The sequence below is a fragment of the Corvus cornix genome, chromosome 1, assembly GCF_000738735.6.
Source record: "Corvus cornix cornix isolate S_Up_H32 chromosome 1, ASM73873v5, whole genome shotgun sequence".
NCBI classification, from domain to species: Eukaryota; Metazoa; Chordata; class Aves; order Passeriformes; family Corvidae; genus Corvus; species Corvus cornix.
The window spans coordinates 57,201,291-57,226,742 of NC_046332.1; the positions used below are offsets into that span (position 1 = coordinate 57,201,291).

Sequence of the window (25,452 nt, forward strand, 5' to 3'; positions counted from 1 at the left end):
CATAGAAAAAGAAGCTTCAATTTTTGCAAAGAAACTTTCCAGTTTTCATTTCTGTTGCTACTTCAGAAAGTTGGTTTTCAGACACAAAAAAGAAAAAACCAACAGAAAAACACATAAATAAAATTTTAAAAAATACTTAGGAAAAGCACACAAAAAGAAGCTGAGCCTTAAAAATAAAATCAAATTTTTAAATTGGAAAAAAACAGCTGATATAGTGGCAACAAAACAATCAAAAACCAGGGAAAATGTACACTTCTCAGTGTATGTATGAATTTGCATTAATAATTCAGTCTTGTTGTCTAGGTTACCAATCCAATTTATTAATTTTACTGTACCTGGTAATAAGTTCTTCTGCAGCTTGTGAGCATAGCTGGATCTGTGCAACTTCTTCTTCTGTAGCCAACTCAACAGCTTGCTGAGGGTACAAGGGAGATCGAATGACAGGTTTGCAGGAATCATACTTCTGTTTGTCCTCCCAAGACTTCAGGGTGTTTTCAAAGGCCTAATCAAAATGAATTACACATTCAATTCACAGTACTTGGAGTATTCTTACTCATTAAAAATTTTAGTTTTACATTTTACATAAATTTAAATTATAATTATTTTAGTTTAATTTAACAAATAAACAACTGCATGATTTAATTTTATATAAATAGTACAACCTGATTAAATAATAACTTTACATTCAAAATTTTTTAAATTTAGTATAGAGAATAAATCACTTCTGAAAGCTTTTTGCTCTATCTCTGCCCTCTTATCCTAAAAATGTGTCTTCCAAACCAATAAGAACACAAAGACAGTGATAATGGTTGGACTCAATGATCTCAGAGGTCTTTTCCAACCCAAATAATTCCAGAATTTTGTGATTCCCTAATGCAAGCACATTTTGTGTGGATAGCAAGATTGAAATCCAAAACTGATACAGCATTCAAATATTAAAAATGGTGGGGAAAAAAACCAAATTTACTAAAATAGAGTTCGAATGCCATTAACTCCACCCTAAATCCAAGATCCAGTTAGTGGATGGAGAACTGAGGGGCAGTTGTACCTTTCACACAATAATCCTAGACAAGTGTGAACTCTCCAGTGGCTTTGCAACTAGGTTCTGCTTGTGTCTCTTCTGTCTGAGACTGGCTCATGGGGGAGAGGGGGATTAGTAGGACAGAGAGATACAGGAGAGAAATCTGCAGAAAGCTATTCTGAAAAATGGACAGTGTAGAACTTTGCTATTTATCCAACTGTGCTAAAACTTCCAGTATGTGACTGGTATAACACACCTAGAGAAAAAGAAAGAAGCAGTAGAAGGGGAGGAAGGGAGGGAGGGAGGGAGGAGGGCAGGAAGGAAGGAATAGATAAAATGTTGACCATTCTTACTATATATTAATAAGAATATAGGAACAGCACTAATAAACCCAATAAAAATTAACAAAGCTTTGCCACTTACACAAAAGAATAATTCTCTATCCGGCTCATTATAGAAATTATACAACTGTAAGTAACTGTATGAATTATATAAATAGTTATAAAACATTTTTGTAAGCACTGTTTTGTTCACACTGTAACTGAAACAAATTATTACAGAAACCAATGTTATCAGTGGTAGCTCTTTCTGCAACATACTCTGTCTCGTGTTAGCATCTGAGCTCTGTTTTTGTGTATGATCTTAATAACTCCCGGGGGCTGGATCCATGCCTCTCCATCGACTTGCACTGGAACCCCTTCATCACCAAGTATGGTGATCTTTACTGACCGACACTGGAAAAGAACAAACACGTTATTTTACAGGGCAATAAATACTGGTGAGACTGACAGGCCACCTGTAATCTGTTGATTACGAGGAGCTGTGGCTTCTCTCCAGAACTGTCTCAGGAATTAAGCCCTCCTATACTTCATTCATCATTGAAGACAATTTGTTACCCACTAAAAACCAAACATTGTCAGCACTTTATTAACGTATAGAGAGGCGGTCATCAAGAGTCCTGCTACTTGCCAGAATCCCAAACTGCTGCCAACTATCCTGCGTGCTTGCAAGTAAGCAACAAACCTGAGCTATCCTGTGGTGCTGCAGTTTGATGACTCTGGACACTGCCATCTGCATGCTGCCAAATACAGCAACAACTTCTAAGATTTTATCATCAAACGATGGAGCTCCAAATATCTGTGAGGAAAAGAAAGTATTCCATTTTTGATGGCAAATCCATTGCTTAGATTGCAATGAAACACAGATTCATTTACAGATTTGTTTCCAACATTTAAATGCTCTATTATACAATAACTACACTGTCTCTCCAAAGTCACATGAGTGACCACAGACAACAGGCAAATATTATTTGAAACAGCAATGCGATAGCATATAAAGTATCTGAATGACAAGGCATATCCTTATATAGGAAGGATGGCATGTTTCAGCATTCAGATTAAAAAATGTTTTTCAAGGCAAGATGAAAGGCCAATTCAAATCTCTGCTTGGTTAATGTACTTAATATCTAAGAGGTTCTTGAAGGTAAGAGAAGTAATGCTGTCTTTTTCTTCTCAGAAGTGCTTCTATGTTTGTATAGTGAATTCTCTGGAACCCAACATCCAAGTCCACGCTCTGCTTTGTTTAACACAGCTTTGATACTGAAGACAATCTTGTTTGTGCTGTGTATAATTATCCACTGTAAATAGGAAAACCACTTCTGTATGGAACACATGTCCTCCTATGCAGCCAAGGTACTGAATTTCCACACGCTCACATAAAGTGCAGGAAGTCTTGCCACCTGGTGTCCTGCCGGGGAATTCAGCCACAGGACAGATCTCAGGCTGGACTTCAGCTGGGTCTGGTGGGTGATACCACACTAAGGTCACTTGAAGCTTGGCCATTTCATCTTGATGTGCAATAGGGAGCAATGAGGGTGAAAAATCAGCAGGAGAAATCACTCCAGGAAGAGTTTAAAGGGTAGGGAGATAGTGCCTCTGAGCAGTACTTGGACTCCCTCACTTGGCACCTTAGGCAGAGCAAGCTGCATCAGAAACACCTGAGACCAGATGAGAAAATCCCAGTTTCTCCAGCCGACTTTTTTTTTGCAGCTTCCATGGAATTTTTTCCATTTTCTGCATGAGTATATGAACATCTTGAAAAGAACCAAGATGGTGATTATGCTATTCCATGAGAAAAAGTGTGGAGAGTTCTTGATCCAGTAACTGACATTCACAGGGCTAGTTCTGGCATGTGTTAAGAAAAAGTACTTGTAAAATTTCATTTACTCTGTGTTGCCATTTCAGCAAAAGGGCAGGAAAAACACAACCCAGTCTTCTTCTGTGTCTCTCCACCAGTAATATCTGTACTGAAAACCAATCTTTTTTTTCCTCCTTTTTTTCTTTTAAAGGCAAACCAGTCTCTATGGATCAACATCCAAATTTACTTCTTTCCTGTTGCAGGTCATGTTTCCAGACTGTCTTCTGGACACCAAAATAACATGCCTTAACAAGTCTTGCTCAAGCCAGTCAGGGTACAGATGCTCTGCCTGGCTCACTGCTAATGTTTCAGCAATAATCACAGCTGTCAAGGCAACATCTTTCATTTGTCCAGACAAGAAAAACCAGCAGCATTTCAGACCATCACCACCACCTTTCAATGAAGAGTCATTCAAGACTGCACTAAAGCAGTGAATTATGCTCCCAGCTCTGTCCAGAACAAAAATGTCATTCTGCTGCCACATCTGCTCACTAGAAGACTAATAGTAAAACTGTTCCATGACTTACACATTTGCTGTATAGCAGTATGAAAGCTAGGACAGATCTTCTCTCTCACTGAAGCAGTTCAGGGAGAAAAATAAACTCCTGAACAGGGGCTGAACAGATGTTAGAGCAGTTTTCATGGTATGACTATGAACATGGAGTATATATAAAAATTTTAGATATCCATTGCCAGATATAAACAAAATTTCCATCCTCTGACATATACCAAAAATAAGAAAAGGACACTAAAACATGTCTAAAATTCTTTTTTCACTTTTATATGTGTGTCTATATATATACACATGTATAAAACATACATATATGTATGCAATTATATATGTATTATAATATAAACAGGCAATTATATATAATAGATATTGTAATATATTATATTAAATTATGTATATTATCTATATGTATGTTCGTATGTGTGTATTAAAAAATGAAAGGATAACAACTCACGAGAGACCCAAAACTTTTTGGCAAAAAAATCATGGATTGTCTACACTAAAATCACAGGCCAGTTTGCAACTACAGTTTTAGGTGATTCAGACATCACACACTAAATCAGGACATGCAGATTAGGATAATCTGCTCGTAATTACAGTTGGTGCACTGTGAGTGAAGTGGATAGAGGCAGTAACACTGTTCCAGGTTGTAAGGCATTTAGGTATCCATGTGGTGAAATGTTTCTTAGGAGTTAGGAAGAAACTAAACTTTTCTTAGGAAAGAAAAAAGGGGAAAAAGGTATCTTAAAGTATTTTAAAGGTTCATTGAAAAAAATATTCAAAAACCACTTTACTACTCCCACTAAATTATCAGTCACTAAATGCATCAGTCTTCATTTTCTGAATCACCATCCCTCACAGCAAAGCTGTTTGAAGAACAAGAAGAAAATTAAGGTATAAACTTTGAGTGATTATCCTGTCTACCTTGCCTGTTGTTAGACTATGGCAAACAGAGGAATCTATGCTTTCAAAAACCTTTTTTACAGACGTCTGTAAAACAATATAGAGAGAAATTATTTGTGTCTCTGTTTATAAAATTAGTTTCTAAAAATATTCATAGAACCATTTAAAAAACAAAATAATTATGCTTTATTATGAACATGTCTGCTAGAATGGACATGACAGAAGACAATGGACAGCAAAACATCATGGAATATATTTTCAGTAAAAAAAAAAAACAGCAATACATTTTGAACTGAAACAGCCTCCTCAAATAAAACTTGTTATCCAATCTATATGCTAGTACTATTAAAATCAAGTGAGAAAAGCAGTTCACTATATTTATTGCTGGTTTTGCCCAGAAGGTTAAGTCTCTTAAATGCTACTTACATCATCTTCTTTGGTTCCACCCCAGAAATTAGTCCCACCAGCGTAGCTGGGAATGTTTAGCACAGCTATGCCCTGCAGGCTTGGAAGGGGGATGTACTGTCCATCACACTGTAATGGATAAAAGCTCCTTCAGTACATAAATAATATGACAAAAGTAATCAGCCATTTGTAGCACACAAAGCTTCAACAGAGCTGGCAGGGGAGAGCAAAGTCATTAAGAGGTCTGACACAAGACTACTCCCTCCATGCAAAGAAGCACCTGTAAAAAAAACCTCTTCTTTCCAATCTTAGCACTGATTTTTGCAGAGCTAAAAAATGTGTAGATCTACATGCTGTAGTATCTACAGCACTGGTGTTCAATGAGTCTTGAAAGAAACATTTTCACATCCCTTGTTAGGAAATTTCTTATGCACTTAGAGCATAGTCAGTCCATCAAGGATTAAAAATCTTTTTGCAGTGAAAAAAATCAATCTCCCTGAGTGCACACAGTAAGATTGCCAAGGACATAAAAAAAGATTCATTTATACATTCAGTAACTAGTCTTCCATCCTATGTCAGCGTTCCCAAAATTGCAACAGACTTGTTATTTAGTCAAGTCCATTTAACGCCAGGGGCGGTGGGGGTTGTGTCAGGAATATCCAAGAATATTTCTGGAATAGTCACAAACATGTGGTTAGCTGTCAGTGTTTGCATGTATTGCTGACTTCCTGTAAAAATAATTTCAGTCTCCTCCCAAAAGTGCAAAGACAAATCTAGGACTGACCCCACAGGTGTCACCCTGGCTGTGGATGGGAGTTGTTGATTTTGTAGATAAGAGGTCGGTCTTATGTCCAACCATTCAGTCCTTCTTTCTTACTTCTTTATCTCCCAAAACCCATAAACAACTCCATGTCCTATTCAACACAATCTTGGGATGACATAAGTCAATCTCACTTTTGGTCAAGAGTAAATTTACAGACATCAGCGAAATCACTCTTGACTTACAGCAGTACAACTGCCTGCAGAGGGGAGCTCAATGATCTCAAAGCATTCCACTGGGAGTCAAAAGTCAAATCCTCCAGCAGTGCCACAGGCATGGAATTGAAGCAAATTAGAAACACAAGGTGGTAAATTCCGGACCCAGGTGTCACTTTATGGACCATGAAGTTGCAGGTCAAGCTGCCTTTAATGAAGATTGCTGGATTACTGCACATTACCAGTCCCACAGAAGGATATTAAAATTATACAAATGAAATAGAAAATCTAAAGAAATAAGGACAAAATCTGTAGCACCTTTATCAGGAGGAGAAAGAGATGCAAATTATTTCCCAAACGTGCTTAGTGTTCTCTTTTTGTGATTTAATCTTAGGAACAAGACAGACTGTAACATTTTAATCAAGATGTGACAGTATCCAAAGTATGGTGTGATATTAATAGATGCTGCACAGCCATTTGTGTTATAGTAAAGGTCTGCCTCTAATGCCTGAATATGTGGGCATAATATACGTAATATTGTGCAAGGCAACAGTAAATATGAAATTTTTACTTCCAGAAATACTGAAAAATAATTTTGGAAAGGTCAGCAGTATTATTGAATCTTATTTGAATCCAATTCAAAAGATCCTTAAATTAGAATTCAATCTGCAGTATACATAACGTTCTTTCCCATCATTATATTTGCTAACTACTGCATAATTCCTTGATAATTACTCAATCCTTAGCTAACAGCAATCTGCTGCTACCAGACAAAATCCTCCTAAATCTCAAAGTGAGAAAGAGCTCCAGTAACCTAAAATTATTCTTTCAACTTAAAAAGTTACCCTCATACAAATATCATAAACTTCTAAATGAAATACTTAGCATGAAATAAAAAGAGAAATTATATATGTTCTCTGTCAAAATCCACCTTAGATATTCTTTGGGTGAAAATCACAGTAACCATCTTGCAGTCTTTTTCTGCATTTGGGAATCATTTATATCTCCTTTAAGTTCCTAGTACCAAGTAGAAGACTTAGATTTTATGTTAGAACTTAAAAGCCAAAGAATAATTATGTTTAGACATGTAATTTGTTGTTGCTGTAATAACACTGTGCTTCTTTTGTGTGACTACTAGAGAAAGTCCCTACTGGTGCAGCTGGGCTTCTTGTGATGCATATTCAGAATCTCCTCTCTTTTGCCAGGAATTTTTTACTGTTTATGTGCTCTCCCTATATGTGTAGCTTTCAGATACTTTAAATTCAACCTGAAGGATTAAGACTCCTTATCTCTTTTCTTCTCTTATTTTATGGTCATTTCTGTTGTTGCCCTTAAAACCTGGTCTCTCTTTTGATGCAGTGAACATTAAGAAATATATCCTACCTATACAATTTTTTTTTTTTTCAACCCAGTAATGACAAGAAACATAATTCTGGGTATTTTGTGATCTTAAAGTACTGACATTTTACTCAAAAACATGACTTGGAGAACCAACTTTCACATAGCACATCTTTACACAGTGCCTTTGAGGTCAGCTTGGGTTGACACAAGAACGCTAACAGGTTTCAAAAGCAAGCACTAATTCTTCACTACACATTGTGCAAGCAACTCTCTTCATAAATAAAATTTACCTCAAGCTGAACTTTTTGTTCTAAGTTCTTGTAAGTTCTCTGCAGTAGCTCTTTTGTGCCAAGAACTCCATACCACATCATATTTTTCGTCCGACTTCTGAAAGGAGGCAAAACAAGATTCACATATTGACATATACACATTATTGTGTCTTGTATTTGTAGAAAAAGAAAAGAATTTAAGAAATTCATACAAAGAAGTAAGGAAAAAGAAAGAGTGGAAACATCTTGGCTCTGTTACTGACATTTAGATTACCTGCACTTTTCAGGGTGCTCTTCTCGCTTGTTATTAAATTCTAGTGAAATTTTTGCATCTAATCCAATACCAAAGTAGTTGTTCATGACACATTTTTCTGAATATCCCTCCCTGTTAGAGGAAAAGACAAAATTAGGTGTACATTTGTACAGAACCTGGACACACAAACATCTTTGACCAAGATTGTCATTGGTCACAGAACGGAATACGAACTAAGACACTTCAAGAGATCTTTCCTCTGAATCTTCCTGAGTAAACTGGTTTGGGCTGAAAAACCCAGCTCTGAAAGACTACTGTCTTCCTCCTCCAGGTGAGCAAGCAATAAGAGAAAAAATCTCTCCCCTTATTTTCAGCGGCTGCAAAAAATTTGCACTATTCATAACCTAACCAGCACAATCCAGCTTCTTTTCAGACACTGAGGTCTACTGCCAAATGACAGCAAACAAGAACTTCATCATGCAAAATAACAAGAGACTACAAAAACATAAGAAGGATGCCCTTAAGGAAAGCAAAGTAAAGCAAAACAGTACATTTGGAAGAAAAAACATTTCTTACAAGGAATCTGGATCTGGGTCAATAAATGGCGTAGCACCAAATGGATCGATGTTTGCTAGCAACATTTTGCTAATAATTGAACTTCCTGCAATGGAAGCAGCTAGACCAGCCCTTAAACCTGATTAAAAAAGAAAATAAACAGAACAAAACAGAACATATTAAAAAAACAAATTGCATTTGATAAATAGACAAACATGTAATATAAGCCACATACTGGGAAACAAAATTCATTAAATCTGTACAGGGAATGATTGTGATTCTATCTCAATTTTTACCTATATTGTTTATCTTTTCAGGTCTCTGGCTTCCTTAAGCAGAAAGGCAGCTATGCCACATTGTGGTAGCTCTCTTCAGATACCACCATTGAAAAAGAAAAGAAATGAAGAAAATTTAGGGTTTCAGACCAACACTCACTGGCTGGTACAGTAACCAAATTGGTGACCTAACATCCAAAAAGACTGTTAGAGGTTTTCATTCAGTTTAATCTTCATCTCCTAACTGTTCATGATTTTTCTTTTGTCCTATCCTTTGGAAGTATTCATAAGGAATATTCTTTATTCTGCCAGTTTTACAACTGGCAGAGCCGTAGCTTAACTTAATTTGTGGAAAGGTCACGGCCTCAGCATGCCTGCTTTGACTAATATCAATTTCACTCAACAAAATACTCTGTAATGCATGTAAACAAAGCAAAATACTAAAAGCTTTCACTTAAATTTGCCTAAAGAAAAAATGTAAGCTCGGTTCCACTGTGTTTTAGCTATACTAATAAAGTTAATTAAAACAGAGTTTTACTAGTGCTCTCTAGTATTTATTGCATTTGGAGCAGAACAGATTTTTTTTCCAACTGTTTTACAGAGCAGCTTTCTGTGGTTTCAGTTATCCAGTTCCAGAGAGATGTCCACAGACAGCTCTTATTCAGAGGGTTGAACTTTACACAGATTTGTCCCTCAGCCCCTTCATCCTAATCCATTGATTAGGATAAATGATAGAAGGATTTGGGTGTACCTCTGGATGAAAAATTGGATATGACCTGGCAATGTGAGCTTGTGGCCCACAAACCCAAATGCATCCTAGGCTGCATCAAAAGCAGCATGGCCAGGAGGGAAAGGGAGGGGATTCTGCCCCTCTGCCCTGCTCTGGTGAGATCCCACCTGGAGTGCTGTGTCCATCTCTGGGGGCCCCAACATGAGAAGGACATAACGAGTCCACAGAGGACCATAAAGATGATCAGAGGGCTGGAGCACCTCTCCTGTGAAGACAGGCTGAGAGAGCTGGGGTTGTTCAGCCTGGAGTGGAGAAGGCTCCAGGGAGAATTTATTGTGCCTTTTCAAAATATAGAGCAGGTTTATAAGAAAGACTGAGAGACTTTTCACCAGGGCTTGCAGTGACAGGAGAAAGGGCAGTGGTTTTAAACAAAAAGACGGTACATTTAGATGGGACAAAAGAGGAAAATGTCTGTGATGAGGGTAGTGAGACACAGGAAGAAGTTGGCCAGGGAAGCTGTACAAGCCCCACCACTGGAAGTGTCCAAGGTCAGGCTGAATGCTTTTTTGAGCAACCTGATCTAGTGAAAGATGCCAATGCTCATGACAGAGGGCTGTACTAGATGATCTTTGGAGGTCCCTTCTGACCCAAACCACTGCGCAATTCTGTGATTCTGAATTTTACTTTTCACCCTCCGGAATCAAATGCAACACTTATGCTACTTCTGGTGTTCTGCCAAATGATCAGAAATCTTCTACACTATTATGCATTTCTTCCTATATAATACAACACAAAGACGTGTATGTTGGTTCAAACAAATTCAGGGCATGAAGTAAAAGTCGTTATTTGACAGCAAGCAGGAGACTGGAAGATCATATTAAAGTAAGGTAGGAACAGCAGATTTCAAAATCATAATTACCTGGGCAGATAATCCTCGTGTTAAGTACTGGGAGGTTTTCCTTGCTTGCTGCCAAAGCTGGAGCAGAGAAAGAACCTGTCTGAGAATGGATACCTCGGCTTGTGCGCCTATCAGGAGACCTTGGTGCAGTTTTAGCTGTGCAGAAAAAACAGAAGTAACAACACTAATCAGACCTATTATAACATTACCACATAGGTTTTACAGCCCAGAAAATGCATCAAAAGCATTAATTTAATCTGTTACCACTCCATGACAATAGTCCTTCCCCCTCCCACCACAGATTTTCTTCCAAATATGGGAAGAAAACTCAGAAACAGATCAAGTGACAAACTCAAATTAAAGTGAGCAAGTGTGCATGGCACTCAACATGAGGAGTTCCCAACTCACACTTCAAGCTACCAGCAAAAGTATTACATGTATTAAATGTAAATATATTCATAAAACCTATTATATCCACCTTTAAATGCAATAGTATTTAATGGTGCAGTAAGCTTCTGATAAACATATTACTGAAATAATAAAACAACTTAAATTTAATCTATGTTTACTTATAAATATAGATATATTACATAGTATATTACTATTTATAACAATTTTAATACAGATAATTCCATGGCCTGTAGGTTAGAATACCCGTCTCATCAACACCCACAAAATTTTCTTCAAGCAGCTAAAATGACCCCCATGCCTGCATCAGATTTCTGAAAACATTAGAGAAAACTCTGACATCTTTATTTACAGCCAAACTGAAAACTGCAAGGGAAGGAAAAAAGACATGTTCACCTTTGTCTTCTACATTTAGAGAGATAGTGGGGGGTCACCAGTTTTCCATCATCTTTTTTCACAGAAAAAACCCCAGAAAACAAACAAACCAGCAATTTCCCAAATAATTAACTTATTTATTAAAATTTTCTGGAAGATGGATCAGTGAAACCTTGACAGACAGCAATGTTTGCTAGCTGATGTAACTGTTATTGACAAAGGCTCAGGAAAAGGAAAGGGAAGAAAATCAAGAAGAAAGAGAAGATATTCACAAAGAGTAACCAGTAGCTCAGTGAGGCCAGTTATTCTTTGGCTGCCTCCAGAGGCAATGAAGAAGGATGGGCTTTGCATAGGGCTGACCACAGGAGCTGTAATTTACTTTCTTGGCAGAACTTGTTTCATGCAGCCTGAGAGAGTATGCCAGTGCCTGCTTTAGCCTGGGGAAGTCAATCTCTGTGCAATTCAGCCCCCTCAGACAAAGCCAGAAACTGGTGCCCCAAAGAAAAAAGGTTGGGTATTACCAAATGCTTTGTTATAGCATTTCCATGTTCATGCAGAAAGCTCTCACACAACAGATGGTCACAGACAGACACTTCTTGGCTACCTCTGCTCCAAATTATGTCACATGTTAAAACTACTTCAGCTTAGGACAACTTCAACCTTGACCATCTGAAGAAGCTCAGAACAAAAAAATGAAATTATTTCAAGATGATCTGATTTTTCCTCTCAAAACATGAAAACTAATCCAGCAAAAATAGAATTAGTAGGACTAGCACCAAGACAACGGTGGGGAAACAGCACCAGGAATGTGGTGGGAAGGATAGAATACATCATTTTCAGTGGCAGGATTGGGACAAATCAGGTCATGTCTATCATAGCTTAGCCTGAGAGGAACGTGGGTGTACTGTATGAGGACACTAATGGAAAGAAAATGTTGAATGGGAAAATCTAGAGACAAAAGGAATAACTAGAACAAGGGTTTAGACATTGTGTTCAAATCACTTCGGGCCAGGATTTGCACATTCACAGGGGTTTTTTTAAATTATGATATCTGGCAGAGAACAGTAAATGCAATATCAAATTCTTCACTTTCTTATATCCCAGGAGTAAGATTACACACCTTTCTGGCTGACTTGCTGAAGTCAAGCAGAAATTATTATACACAGGACAAAGAAAAGTGGGTGAATTTTTCTGGATTGTTTTATACGAAAGGGCTGATCAAGTGGACTAACAGCTCCTTGGGACTTTAACACCTGCATGACAGCCATAGCAGTTATCACAAAATGCTATAATATTGCATGATTGCAATACAACTCAATTATTTGTATCTGTGCATGACAAAACACTGTAATAATGTCAAAAAATAAAAAGGAATAAAAACGGCAAGCGATTTAATGACAAGAGTCATTAAATATTTAGATGAAGATATTAACATATGGAAAAACATTATCTTCATCAAATGACCAGGAAGATCCTCTGAGGGTAAAATATAATACTCAGAACAAAATTAACATTCATTTTTCATAATACTACTGAAAAATTCACAACACTGTTCACACAGTCTGTTCTCTCTGTACTTGCAAACAAGGCAGTTGTATTAAATAGGAAAATCAGCAGAGCAGCTGCTCTTTATTTGACAGATGAGACTCATGGGAATAACTGCAATAAAGATAAACTTTTGCTGTGAATGCTCTGATAAAAACAACACAGCCCTAATGAGTAAAACTGATGTTTTAGTGCAGATAATTGAATTAATGTTTCATGGTCTGTCCCTAAACATCTATCGTCCAGTGACAGCATTAATATGCACTCTATTCCACACATATAAGACTAATACAGCTCCCCATTAGATGCAGAAATTATACCATCAAGAAACAAGGAGCTTAATACATTTCTAGACATGTATATCTTTATTATACAGTTATGGCAGTAGGATTGGGTCATCTGTAGGGCCAGCATCCTCTATGAGCTACTATGGAAAAAGGACAACCAACATAAATTAATTCCTATAACCAAGAGAAAATAAAAGGAACCAGCAAAGAGACAATCACTGGAGAAAGCCTGACGTGTTTCTGGAGAAAACATGAGATCCTGGGTCAACAGAAGCCCCAAAAGCCTAATGTCTTATTTCCAAGGTAGGAGCTACCAACATAGGCACCAGCTTCAGAGAAGAGCCTTGTGAGGACAGTGATGCACTGTAGGTGAGGTCACAAGATGATCTGTGAGTCACAGGGAAACAGTGGTAGCTGGTGGGCAGCAAAGCCTATCCTCTAGATAGTTGATGAGAAACTTCTTGGAGCAAAATGAGAAAAGCATTTTGGGATTTGCATCTCCTTTTGTTACCCTAACCCACACTAAAATCCTCAAAAGCTGTCCTTCAATAACATGGGAAAGACTGAAATATCCACCTACACTAAGAAGCAGCTTTCCTAAAAGTACTATGTAGCTTGAGAATCTCAGTCTACAACTGAGACATTCTATTGCCACCATTACCCAGACTCCAGCTTTTGTTCCGGATCACGTAGAAAGGTGAGTGTAAACACTGCATTAAATTCAGGCACTTCTCTCCCCAACAAGTGCCTTCTCAGCTTTGTAAATACATTCCAAAAGTCTGTTTATCTGTTATTTCCCTCATTTTCCCCTTAACTTTTATTTATCCAAATCTATTACAATTTGTAAGTAGTTTCCACAAATTATTTTTATATTATAGTAATGCAAGTAATCTTAAGAATGGAGCCAATTATGGTCCAAATACAACTATAAGGAGATAGTATATTTCTATTTTATTCCTAATTGACTCACTTGATGGGGACTCAAGTTCCTTTGTATCTTCCTCTTTTTCCTCTTCTTTGGATTCATCCAATTCTTTGCTGTATTCTACTGGAGACTGGTTCACTTGTTCTTCACTATGAGCATTCTGCTCGTCCACAACTGTTCATTAAGAGAAAAGACAAAGTTTCAAGGTTTCTAAAGAAAAACTGCATATATCAAAATTAGCACTTTTTTGTAGCTTTTAGTTTAAAAATATTAACAAAAGAGTTCTATTGTCAATTCAGTGAAAGAGTCAGTCAATCCTTTGCCAGTTGATAAAGATTTGCTGTCAGAAATTTTCATTTTGTGGAGGCTAACAGTTAAAAGAAATGCACTTTTATATGTGCAAACGTACATCCATAAGTACTCACACCTGCAGTCATCAATATTCAAACAAGCTGCACTTCTTTTCTTTGCAGCTTGTAATAAGCACAATAATTTTATCTATGCAAGAATGTAGAAATCAAATTTTATAATGAAAACTTATTCCAGTTTAACAAGCAAACAAACAAACAAACATCATTATCCTATCCTATTCTACCAGTCTGGATCAAAACGCCGATATGCACCTTTTTCTGCTTGTTCAATGATCTGCCTCACAGCCTTCTTCAAGCTGTTTGCTCGGAGCATTAACTGTTCCCTTGGTTTGAAGAGTTTCTGGGAAGATTTTGAGACACACTCCGCTAATTGCTCTTTACTTTCAGACAAGGATTCTTCACTTGAAAACTCCTCTGGTTCTTCTTCCACGATGGGGGGAGCAATGCCTGGGAGAATGGGAGCAGCCTGGGCTTCTGTGTGAAGAGCCTGGAGCAATAGGTCCAGCTTCTCATTTAACTCTGAGCACTAAGATAAAGTGGAAAAGAATACACACGCACACACACACACACAAAAAAAAAATAAAATAAAATAAAAAAATAAAAAATTCGATAGTGAACATGTGAATCTTTTCAGGAAATACGGTACCAGATTATATTTGAAACTCTAGGTGTCTTTAGTGTCTATGTAATTCCTTATGTAAAACCCAAACCAAGGTTCAACATTTCAGAATATCAGATTATGAGTAGGCCTGCATGGGCTTTCTGCAGACCCTGTGACACCCAACCAGATTAGAGCAAACCCCCTACACTCAGATTCAAGTAACACTCCATGATAAACTCAGCCTGCCCCATAACTAGGTTATGGATTACATCCTACCCCTCTCTCAATGACTTGCAGCACAGAAAACCACCAGAGATTTGCCCACACATGGGTGTTCAGTACGCCAATTTTGAGAGGTATCTATGGAGACATGCCCAGCTGTTAGACTGAGACACATGGGGTTGTTTTTGCAATACAGCTGTACATTTAAGCAAGTGAGCTGTCACAGAGCAAGCAGCTCAAGCCAGAATCAGACGCTGCCAAATGCCTCTACCCAACACTAAGTAGTTGTTCTCCCTAGGTACAGTGGAAAAGAAGGGATTTTCTGTGCCTAAGAGAAAGAAAACACTCTCTGGCCGTGGACAGTTAAAAAGAAAAACTAATTTTCTAAAATGTGCACCGGATAGAAACATGAACCACAAATTGCCACTTAGAAAGTACTTTTTCCGACTCTGGGATTGTCAGGGATTGTTTCTTCTTTTCTTTTCAGCTCATGTAAATTTTGTGTCTCATACAAAATCCTTCTGTTTTTTTTCTTTCCCAATGTTTTTGCAACATGATCTCTATATTTTGCTGCTTAAACTACTATTTTTAAAATTGTGGTCTGTATCCCCTTCTTTCTCGCAGCATACTCTTCATTATCCCATTGTTTCCCCATAGCTAACTTAATCCCTAGAAGCAGAACTAATGCAAAAAAATTCCATTTATCTATATGTATGCTACCATGAACTTTATCCTTTATGAAGAAAGAAAGTATAAACAGATCTGAGTTTAAAGATGGTTTGGAAATAATTACTCTATGCAATAAGAAGAGAGAATTTTAAAGTCACTGGTTGAAATTAAAGCCAAACTGGGCATCCTAGGGCAATATGAAAATGAAACATCCATGAGCTATAAACTTTAAGAACCCAACAACTTTAAACCTGAACATAGTCATAGTCTTACTTTAATGGCCATGGCATCAGCTTCCTCTGCATTTTCCACTGGTTTTTCATAAGTCTTCCCTATTTTGGCAACAAAGTCCTTTACAGTTTCACATAATACTCTTCACATAAAAAAAAGGAGAGGGAAGAAATCAAATGAAATAAAATAGATATGTTTTGAATATTAAATTCTTATGGCATTTTATTTATATGTACACTGCTATAAATTATTCTTATTGTAAACTGAAGTCTGTGATCATACTTGTAAATCAGATGACACTCTTTTCCATAGCTTCCAAAATTGAGGTCATAAGCTTTGAAACAAAAACTCTTTCACTTAAGCCTTGGCATACACTGTATCTCAGCCTCTTATCTGAAATAAACATGACTGATTTTATCCAATCCCTTGCTTGTACACCTTCCCTGTGAGAGGACTTAGCAAACTTGCATTCATTTTGGTAACTTCAAACACAGTCACACAAATTCCCATGCAAAGCTGGAGCTTAGAAACCATAGAGAAAATCTACTGACTTTAATGGAGCCCTTCTTAGATGAAAGCATATGGCCACACACATCCCATTGCACAGCTCATGCTTTTGAACTGACCCTGAAGCATATCTGTGCAAACTACAGTGGCTGCAATGAATTTTCACTGTGCAAATCAGAAAAAGACTTGCAGGTTCTTATTACCTGCACTGCAGATAGACAGCAAACTTACTAATGAGGTGAGTATAATTGCTTAGTACTGTTCATTTGGTTGACATGTTTCTGACAGAAATTAAACAGATTTAACAAGGTACAGAACCAATTTAGAATCAGCAGTTAATAATATCCTGCAGTGTCATTTTCTACATGTGCTATGTACAGTTTAAAAATGAAATTTTGTTAACTTGCTTTTAGGAGAAAAAGAAAGATGTAATGATATTCAGATGTATTTTTAAAGATTCTATGACAGGTCTTTTGCATATCGCAAAACATAGGGTTTTTTTATAGAGAAGGTATACACAGAACAGTTCTGATTTCAGATGATGGCCATGATTTGCCAAATTTCTCTCATTTCAAAATGTTTCAGTTTGGGGAGAAAATCCCACTACTGTCTTAGATCACTATTGATTGAACTGATACAGACAAGGCTACAACAAAACTACCTAAGCTGAAGTTCTGCTTCACACTGGTGGAGTTGTTTGTCGTCTAAATATATGCATTACAAAAAAAGCCTGAATAAATGCAGTGTGAAGTAGATCACATCTTTGCATTAGTAACTATAAGTTTTGTATTTGGAATGATTTAAAATCAATTTATATTAATACTGTGTGATTATTTTTTAAATTTAGTATTAAGCCATCCATTACAACTGTATCATCTAAAAATTTTGTAGAAAAGAACATCCACTCTGGAAGATATAAATCAAGATATATTAAGCCAAGCCAGTTGGCCATCCATAAGAAAACCAGGCTTAGACAGAAGGCTATTATGGTGATGATGTTACACAGGGAATTTCTCCCCCACATTGTACATAAAACTGATTGACTCACTTGGCAGATGATATGACAACTGAATGCTGATCAGAATTGAGAATTTTTGCAAGATGAGCAGCAACTGAATCCTCATAAGCAGATATCTGAAAAAAAAAGAGACTTCAGTTTCCACACATTCCAGCAGTTTAACACCAAGTAGTGAGTTTAAACACCTCAAAAACAGCAGGATTTCCATTTCAGATCTAATACAAGGCCAAGTGGCTGACAATGCAGACTCTACCTGCATACTGTATTTTATGTACCAGATTTTTAATATTCAAAGTAAGATTGCATCTGAGAACTTGATCCACAGCTCTTTTCCTCCTCCAGAGAAGAGTAAGTTATCTCTAGGCTAAAATCAGTCTGTGAGGCAGAAAAAATTTTTCTCATATTTATAACAACCGACAGTATTATAATCTAATATCTTTTACTTCTAAAATAAGTGAAGTTTTCTTCAAACAAATTGCTCAATAAGAATAAACCTAAAGTTTGCAGTTATAATCCGGAATTTTCACTTTACTGTCAGGTGGGCTCTTACTCCCCAAGAACCACAACTGACAAAGGCTGCCAAACTGGTATAATGTTATCAAAACCAACCCTCAAGGAGCAAACCATTTAGGGCTTAGTCTTTACAAGAACATTAAAAACTACAAATTATGAAATATTCAGGAAAATATTTGGAATGGATCAAAAATTCATCCTCACATACCATATCCTATCTCAAAGTAGCTGTGGATCCAGATCTCAATTTTAAAAGCAAATTCTAATCAAATTCCAAATCTAAAGCTAAAAATAAATGCAGTTCTGACAGCTTCCCTTAAGAATCACTTAAAATCTCTTAGCATGCTTTTGTCTTTGATTTTGAGCAGGCAGATATACCACTTCAGTTTTTTCTCCTAAAAACCCAGCCTTCACTTTAGGACTCTGACATTGAATCAGTTTTCATTTCAAAGGAGAAAACAAAACATAAACATCTGATTTGTAGGAATGAACTACTGTTTTTCAAACACCAGTACAAGATTTCTGGAAACCAAGTGGCATTAGTCTCTTGAAACTACTGGAGGAGAGAAGGGAAAAAAAATAATCAGATGTGTACTTCCATTTGCTTTTCAAACTGTGATATAATCCAATATCTACTGTAAGGTTAATTATTATTTTTTCTGAAATATCCTAACTTAGTAAGCAATGTAAAAAACACATTGAAATAAAGATTGAACATGGTACTCAAAAGCAAATGGTTTTGTCCAACCCAAGTAATGACAGGTAATATAGCCTACAGAATACATTTTCCAAAAATGAAGTTTTCTATGAGCAAGCAGTTCCTTCCATTTTCAGAAGGGGCTAAAAAAAATTTCCAAGCCAGAAATAACTAGAACAAAATTATGATGAAGGCACACTTGAAAATTTTAACTGCCTTGAAAAATTAGAGATGATAAAGCCTTGATCTGCATTGCTGACACCAGAAGTAGAGCAGTGTGCAAGGCAACCCCCTTAAAATCCCAGCCTTTTTCCATCTCTATATCCAGCAATCCATCAAATGTTATAACCTCCTTGCCAATTAAAAGACCCTGAATTATTAAATTGTTCAAGAGACTGCTGATTAATTACGGCTTCTCAAGTACTTTTGAGCTACAGTTGATATGCCTTAACTTTCTTGGGAATATATTATTTTCTCATTTTCAGTCAGACTTTTCATGCCAATTAATTTGATTAAAGTATCTCCCGCTCTCAAAATTGAAACCTCATCAGCTACTACAAGCACAAATCTAGTCTGGAAGACAGACGAAGCTTTACTTTGATGATACTTAGGATTTTGAGCTCTCTAAAAGAACAAAGAGAAAATTTGGTCATATGACCTGATCAAACTCAAGCTGCAAAATGCTTCTCTCTTTCTTTAGGAATACAACCCGTGTCTGCAGAATGCTGGGGACTTTGTTTCAATGCTTAATCCAAACTCAACATAGCAGACATTCGCTTTTATATATTAAAAAATGTATTTAAATATTTATGTATATTACCATATTATATATAATATTATACAGTAACATAGCACTAAATTATACTATTATATACAAAATTATATATAATATATACTCATATATAGGAATTATCTAAAATATATAGCATTACTATATCACATAATAACATGACACTAGATTACATTCTTGTCTAACATTATATAAATACCCTTTCTAATACATATTAAAATATACATATATATTCAGGAAGAAATTTTTCCGACAGCTTTGCTGGAGACTCCTTACCTTCATTACTTCTAGGTAAATAATACAGAATGGGAAACCTTACTTACTTGAGATGCACAGTATGAACAGGCCCTAATTCACTTCAGTTAGCAGATCACAAAACATCTATTTTTCACACAAATGCTTCAGTTATAGCTATTTTCATCCCAGAAGCTCCAAGTTAAGTACATGAAACAACAAAACAAAACTTAAAGTGCACCTGGCACTCCTCTGATTCTTCTGCAGTCACTGGAAGAATAGAAGGCTTTGCTGGTAATTTCAGTTCATATGACATTATACTCCACCTGAAAGAAACATAAGTTTCCAGACTGTTAGTTTTACTTTCTCTCCAATATATTAACAAAAAGAAAATTCATTGTCACACCACAGAATATTTATATATATTAAAAAAGTAGCTTAATTTGTAATTGTAAATTATATGGGTGAAATAATTAAAATTAAAGGTTTTATTGCTGAGATTATTTTTTAGTGATTTAATTATCAGTCTCATTTGTGAAAAAATCATGGGACATTCAATATAGGCAATAAGGATTTTCTGGAAAAAACATGCACACTAGAAAAGAATTTGTGCAAACATACTGCAGAAGTCAAAGGAAACTAGACATCTTCCTAGAGAAAAAGCTTTAAGGCAGCATTAGCTTTCCATCTCAACTAGTGGAGTCAGGCATGAAAACAAAGCAAATGATGAAGTGTCTTCCCTGACATATATATATTTTTTTTCTCTGGTACAGGACAGCATTTGACAGCATAGATAGTATGAAACCACTAATAGAAACAACATCCTTCAAAGCCCACTGAAAAGAACAAATAATCACTGCAGATGGGCCTTGGTAGCGAGTCTGCTGAAATTAGACCAAAAAACGAAACAGAGCATGTTTTCACAACAGAAAAAGGGAAACATGAGCTAATCTACAAGTTTTTCAGAATCTGAGGATGAATAACAAGCATTTCTCCACATACTTTGCTGTAAAGCAATCAAGTAGTCGGCAGAAAAGCATAAAATAAAAAAGGACTTTTTTTCTCTATTTCACAAAAATAACTTAAAGTAAAATCTCTTATGGTGACATTCAAGTGTTTGTAACTAGGGCAAGAAAAGTAACACTCCTGAGAGAAAGGAACAGTGTAAGAAATACTCCTCTCAAAAGCAGCGCTAGACTTCCATTGGAACAACACGACCATCATCATCTCTGACTTCTTTTTTTAAATGGGGATTTCTGCTTTCCTTTGTGGATGAAAACTACACAAAACAAGGAGTGGGAAGATTTCATTTTTTTGACTAAGTAAATGCCTCAAACAGAAATATTAATTATGGATCCAATTAGCCCAGCATCTTGTCAACAGCAGATGTGATGCCTTAGGAAAGAGTGAAAGCACACAAAGTGAGTTCTCCCCACATCCAAGGACAGAGAGCTCAGGTGTTTTCTAAATAAAGATGCTACCATTAATGGTGTTTAATAATTATGCACGGAGTCCGTAAAATTGCTCAAACCAGTTTTGAATCTACACAATTTCTTAACGCTCACAACTTCTTGTAACAGCTCCTTCAGTCATGCAATAAACTGTCAACTTTTGAACAAGTTTGGACAGCACACTTCCCAGTTCCATCAACCACTTATCCCTCTGACTCTTTGGTTTAAAAAGCAGGCTAAAGAGCTGTCCCCATTACGATTGCAGCTTCCTTTATGATTATGACCTGCACTCAAAAAACAAACCTACTGAACACCAAGTCTCCAAGATGGATTTTAGGCCATCAGAAACCCAAATAAATACACTATAAATCTCATGGTAAGTCATATATATGCACATTTAGGTTTACCTGTCTAACATTTTTGTGCTGGCTCGTTCTAGTTTTTCCAAAATCTGGGGAAGTTGTGTGTCATCATCACAGGATCCTCCCCAACCAAGGACACGAGCAAGGTCATTTCCAGTACCAAGGGGTAACACTCCTAGCTGACACTGAAACACAACACAGGAACAAATCTACTATTGAAAACTAGAAAGAAAATACTAATGGTTACAAATGCTTGTTATTTCAATCAACAAATGTTAATTTTATAGCTGATGTCTAAAGCCTGTAAGTCAAATTGTGCTGTTCCAATACAACTCATCCTGTTTATAACAGTGAAAACTTTCATTAAAGAGTAACTATCAAGTTTGGCCCATAGAAAGAGATACAACAAAGAACCAAGTCAAGGAAAAGGTAAGCACACAAAATTAGGCATAGTCAGTCTAGGCAAGGAAAATAAATATGCACACTTGCCTGCTTGTGCAAGCTGAGCTTATCAATTTCTGACAAGACCCAACCCACGCTTCCATCGCCACCACACACAAGAATCCTGAAGTTGTCAAATTTCTGAAATAACCGCAAACTGCAGAGAAAATGCAGAGCTAGTTATGTCCATTAGCAAGAGAGCAGTGACCTTCATTAGCAATTGTTACAAGAAAATATTGTGCACAGCATCTTTATGATCCTTTTATTTTTCCAGGGTATGCAGATACAAACATCTACTTAATTAACCTATCTGCAGCCCATCTGTTGCTGTATATTCCACTTACACTGACATTTCTGATAAATAACATGCCAAGTTTTTCTTTAAAAAATTCCCTTGATATTGTTTTCAGGATTTTATAAGTCTGATTTTATAGATTTTATTAATATTTAAAAAGAAAATAAAAATTTAAGTGATAAAATTGCAACTGCTCTATGCTTCTCACTTCAGCCAGAAGCATAACGCACCATTGGGAATTTTAAACGAGAAGAGGTTAAGACACAATGACAGGATGTGCTCCACAATACGGGTGGGCTTTTGTCAACGCGGGGCTAACTAAATATAAAGACCATTGAGAGCAATTCTTAAACATAAGGTGATCACAACAATATAAGACAAATAATACAAGTATTTCATACTATATCCTTAAAGCCGTATGCTGCTCTTACTTCCTATGGCTCTTCTTCTCGTTCTCTCAGACTTTTAACACCTCTAGGACACAATACTTGGACAGTACAGAAAAGGAGGACAAGAGAGACAGGAAAAGCAGAAAGGTGAGACACAGAGGAAATGGGAGTGAGATGTGCAGAAACAGCCAAGATGTAAAAACAACAGGGACTTAAACTAAAAAAAAAAAAAAGAAAAAGAAAAGAAAATAATTGGAAAGTATAAATTCTTAAAGTATTAACAACAAAGATATTTATTTTTAACGCATGTTATTTTCCAGAATATGTATAATTTCTGAACCATTTCTAAAAAGCAACATATCAAGATCACAAATTTTTGAAGCATTTATACTTTTTCTAAAGAAAATAATATCACTTCAATATGATGGGCACATACCTATTCAGAAAAATGAAGCAGATATTTAAGGGAAAAAAATGTTGATACCAGAACAATTTATCCTATCCTAAACCCCTAGAAATACACTTATAGAATGCACCTCTGCTTTTTAGATCAACTAGAAAAAAAGAAGACATCAGTGTGACCTGATGAAATAACTGCTAAGGACCTCTCCTTGGAAACTCTTTGGGAAGAGTACTTAAAAGCAACCAACATGAACTGCAATTACTGTACGAAATCAAAGTGAGCCTCTTCAGCCATGGTACAGCTATCTCAAGGAAGAGAACTTGCAAACATATTTTTCAGACTGTCTCCTTTCAAAGACTTTCTCATCCATAAGACAAATATGCCATTATAATTACACGTACAAAATGCTAGCTAAAAGTGACTTAGATTGAGCTCATCAGGGTTATAATGAAAGGAATATTACAGCTCAAAGAGTTAATATGACATGTCCGTAACACAGTACTAATTATTATAATCCACAGCTGTATTCAATTATATTTGTATTATTTGCACACTGTTTGAACTGAATATTTGTGAATTCGTTTAATCTACATTTTTATCATTAAGTATAATTCTGCATCTTAAAGAGTACAAAAAATTAGTGTTTCTAGTTGCTATAACTGGTACTATTAGGCCATTTAACCACATCACTATATCTGAGTGGAATTAATGGAGAACAGAAAAATGGGCATGAATTTAATCTTCATGAATGTGCAAAGATGCTTGGGTTGTGGCCACCACTATGCAAATTTCTTCCCTATCTCTCCAACAATCAACCCTTAGATTTTGGGGAGAAATGCCCGGTGGTTTTAACTGTGTTCTTGCTCCAAATTCTGTGGGATGGTAATTTTCTTGACCATCTACATATGTTGCCTAAACCATATTTTGGATGTACTTTGAAGATGAAAATTTTTTCACGTACTTGTCCATTACCCACTGCACACCCCCCTGCTGACAGTTGCGTTCAGAATTTAAAAAGATACAGAGCACATTTAGACAACAGTTTTATTCCATAGCTATACACAAAAAGGTCAGAGGAATATCTGAATTATGCATTTGAAATGGAAGAAAAGCACATGGGCAACAGTGCATAAAGGCAAAATCAAAGTTCCTGTGATTCAGGAAAACATCTATACATTTATAACAGTTTTGAGCCTTACCAGTTAACGGAAGTCAAAGCTAGCCAAGAGCTTTTGGTTTTGAATTTTCAAGCTTTTCTAGAAGGAAAATGTTATCCTACAATCCCTTCACCCACCGGAATTTATCTTGAGATTCTGTTGTCTCTTAGATTTTAATTAGGAAGTCAGAGTAGATATTGGTGATAGAATTATAGCAACAAGGGGATATAACACTATAAAACAAGGGGAACACAACACTACACTTTGCACTAAATTCCCTTGTAGAAGGGCTTGCTCAAGATTTCCAAGATCATTACCCTAAGTGAGGTCCTCCATTCATTAAATCGAAGACCTGAGCTGGATTTAACGACTGTTTGAATCGACGAAGAAACTTTACTCCCTGATTGTCTCCACTCTTTGAGTTAACAAAAACTAAAAGAGGACTGGCACAGGATGGCGGGCATGTGGCTTTCCAGAAACCTGTAAACATAGTTAGAAAGAATGAAATAAATAAGGTTTTCTAATATGAACAACACAAAAAGAAATCATGGGAAAGAGGAAGAAAGGGATGAAGGACAAAAGGAGTACATTTTATCATGCATAATGTAAGTGCTAAACTGAGTATTAGTCCTGCAAGGAAAACATAATTGCACAAGAATTACCAGTTCTTTTTTTGTTTGTTTCTGGTATTTTCAGTGCCTAGATTTAGTAAAATCCTGAAGACAATAGCTTTATTGTTTTTTAACAGTGAAAATTTATTAACCTTTTAGAATACTTCTTAAATCTCATCTTTATAGTTTATTATCACATAACTTAATATATATTTCAGTTACAAGTGTTTGGTTTTCAATCTTATTTTGCTTTAACTGTACTGGGTTGAGCTGGATCATCCACATCTATATGAGCTTTCTAAGAGTACTCAGATTTTAAAAGTTACTTGTACTCAGTTCCTCCCAGGTGAGACTTTGCATAAGAGCCTTCTTTTCAGACTGAGGTTATACTATTAAGTAAAACAGAATCACTGAACAACAGAAGACCTTCAGCTGTGATTCACAACTTATCAAAGTCAATGCAGGTCTTAACTAATTACAGTAGGATTTCTACAAGGTCCTTAGTCAGAAGCACTAAAGGGCACTGTTGTCACTAACACAACCAGTCCATGGAGGTAATGGTATCCCAACAACACTTCAAAATCAGACCTCACATGTATAGGTTTTGACATTTGTCTC

General features: G+C 36.3%; 1 protein-coding gene across 6 annotated transcripts in view; it reads right to left on the bottom strand.

The window, feature by feature from the left end:
* DGKH (diacylglycerol kinase eta) overlaps positions 1 to 25,452 on the bottom strand; it is a 168,890-nt gene that overhangs the window by 24,224 nt on the left and 119,214 nt on the right. For all 6 annotated transcript variants that reach the window (XM_039568131.1, XM_039568122.1, XM_010405616.4 and 3 more), the window contains 16 exons: positions 24,541 to 24,703; positions 22,028 to 22,136; positions 21,584 to 21,723; positions 19,967 to 20,051; positions 17,522 to 17,607; positions 16,009 to 16,108; positions 14,496 to 14,769; positions 13,918 to 14,046; positions 10,354 to 10,488; positions 8,451 to 8,568; positions 7,896 to 8,006; positions 7,643 to 7,739; positions 5,058 to 5,165; positions 2,045 to 2,158; positions 1,621 to 1,755; positions 336 to 502 (listed from right to left, as the gene is read on the bottom strand). In XM_039568131.1, the coding sequence (XP_039424065.1) occupies positions 336 to 502; positions 1,621 to 1,755; positions 2,045 to 2,158; positions 5,058 to 5,165; positions 7,643 to 7,739; positions 7,896 to 8,006; positions 8,451 to 8,568; positions 10,354 to 10,488; positions 13,918 to 14,046; positions 14,496 to 14,769; positions 16,009 to 16,108; positions 17,522 to 17,607; positions 19,967 to 20,051; positions 21,584 to 21,723; positions 22,028 to 22,136; positions 24,541 to 24,703 (2,071 nt within the window). The remainder of the gene's footprint in view (positions 1 to 335; positions 503 to 1,620; positions 1,756 to 2,044; positions 2,159 to 5,057; positions 5,166 to 7,642; positions 7,740 to 7,895; positions 8,007 to 8,450; positions 8,569 to 10,353; positions 10,489 to 13,917; positions 14,047 to 14,495; positions 14,770 to 16,008; positions 16,109 to 17,521; positions 17,608 to 19,966; positions 20,052 to 21,583; positions 21,724 to 22,027; positions 22,137 to 24,540; positions 24,704 to 25,452) is intronic.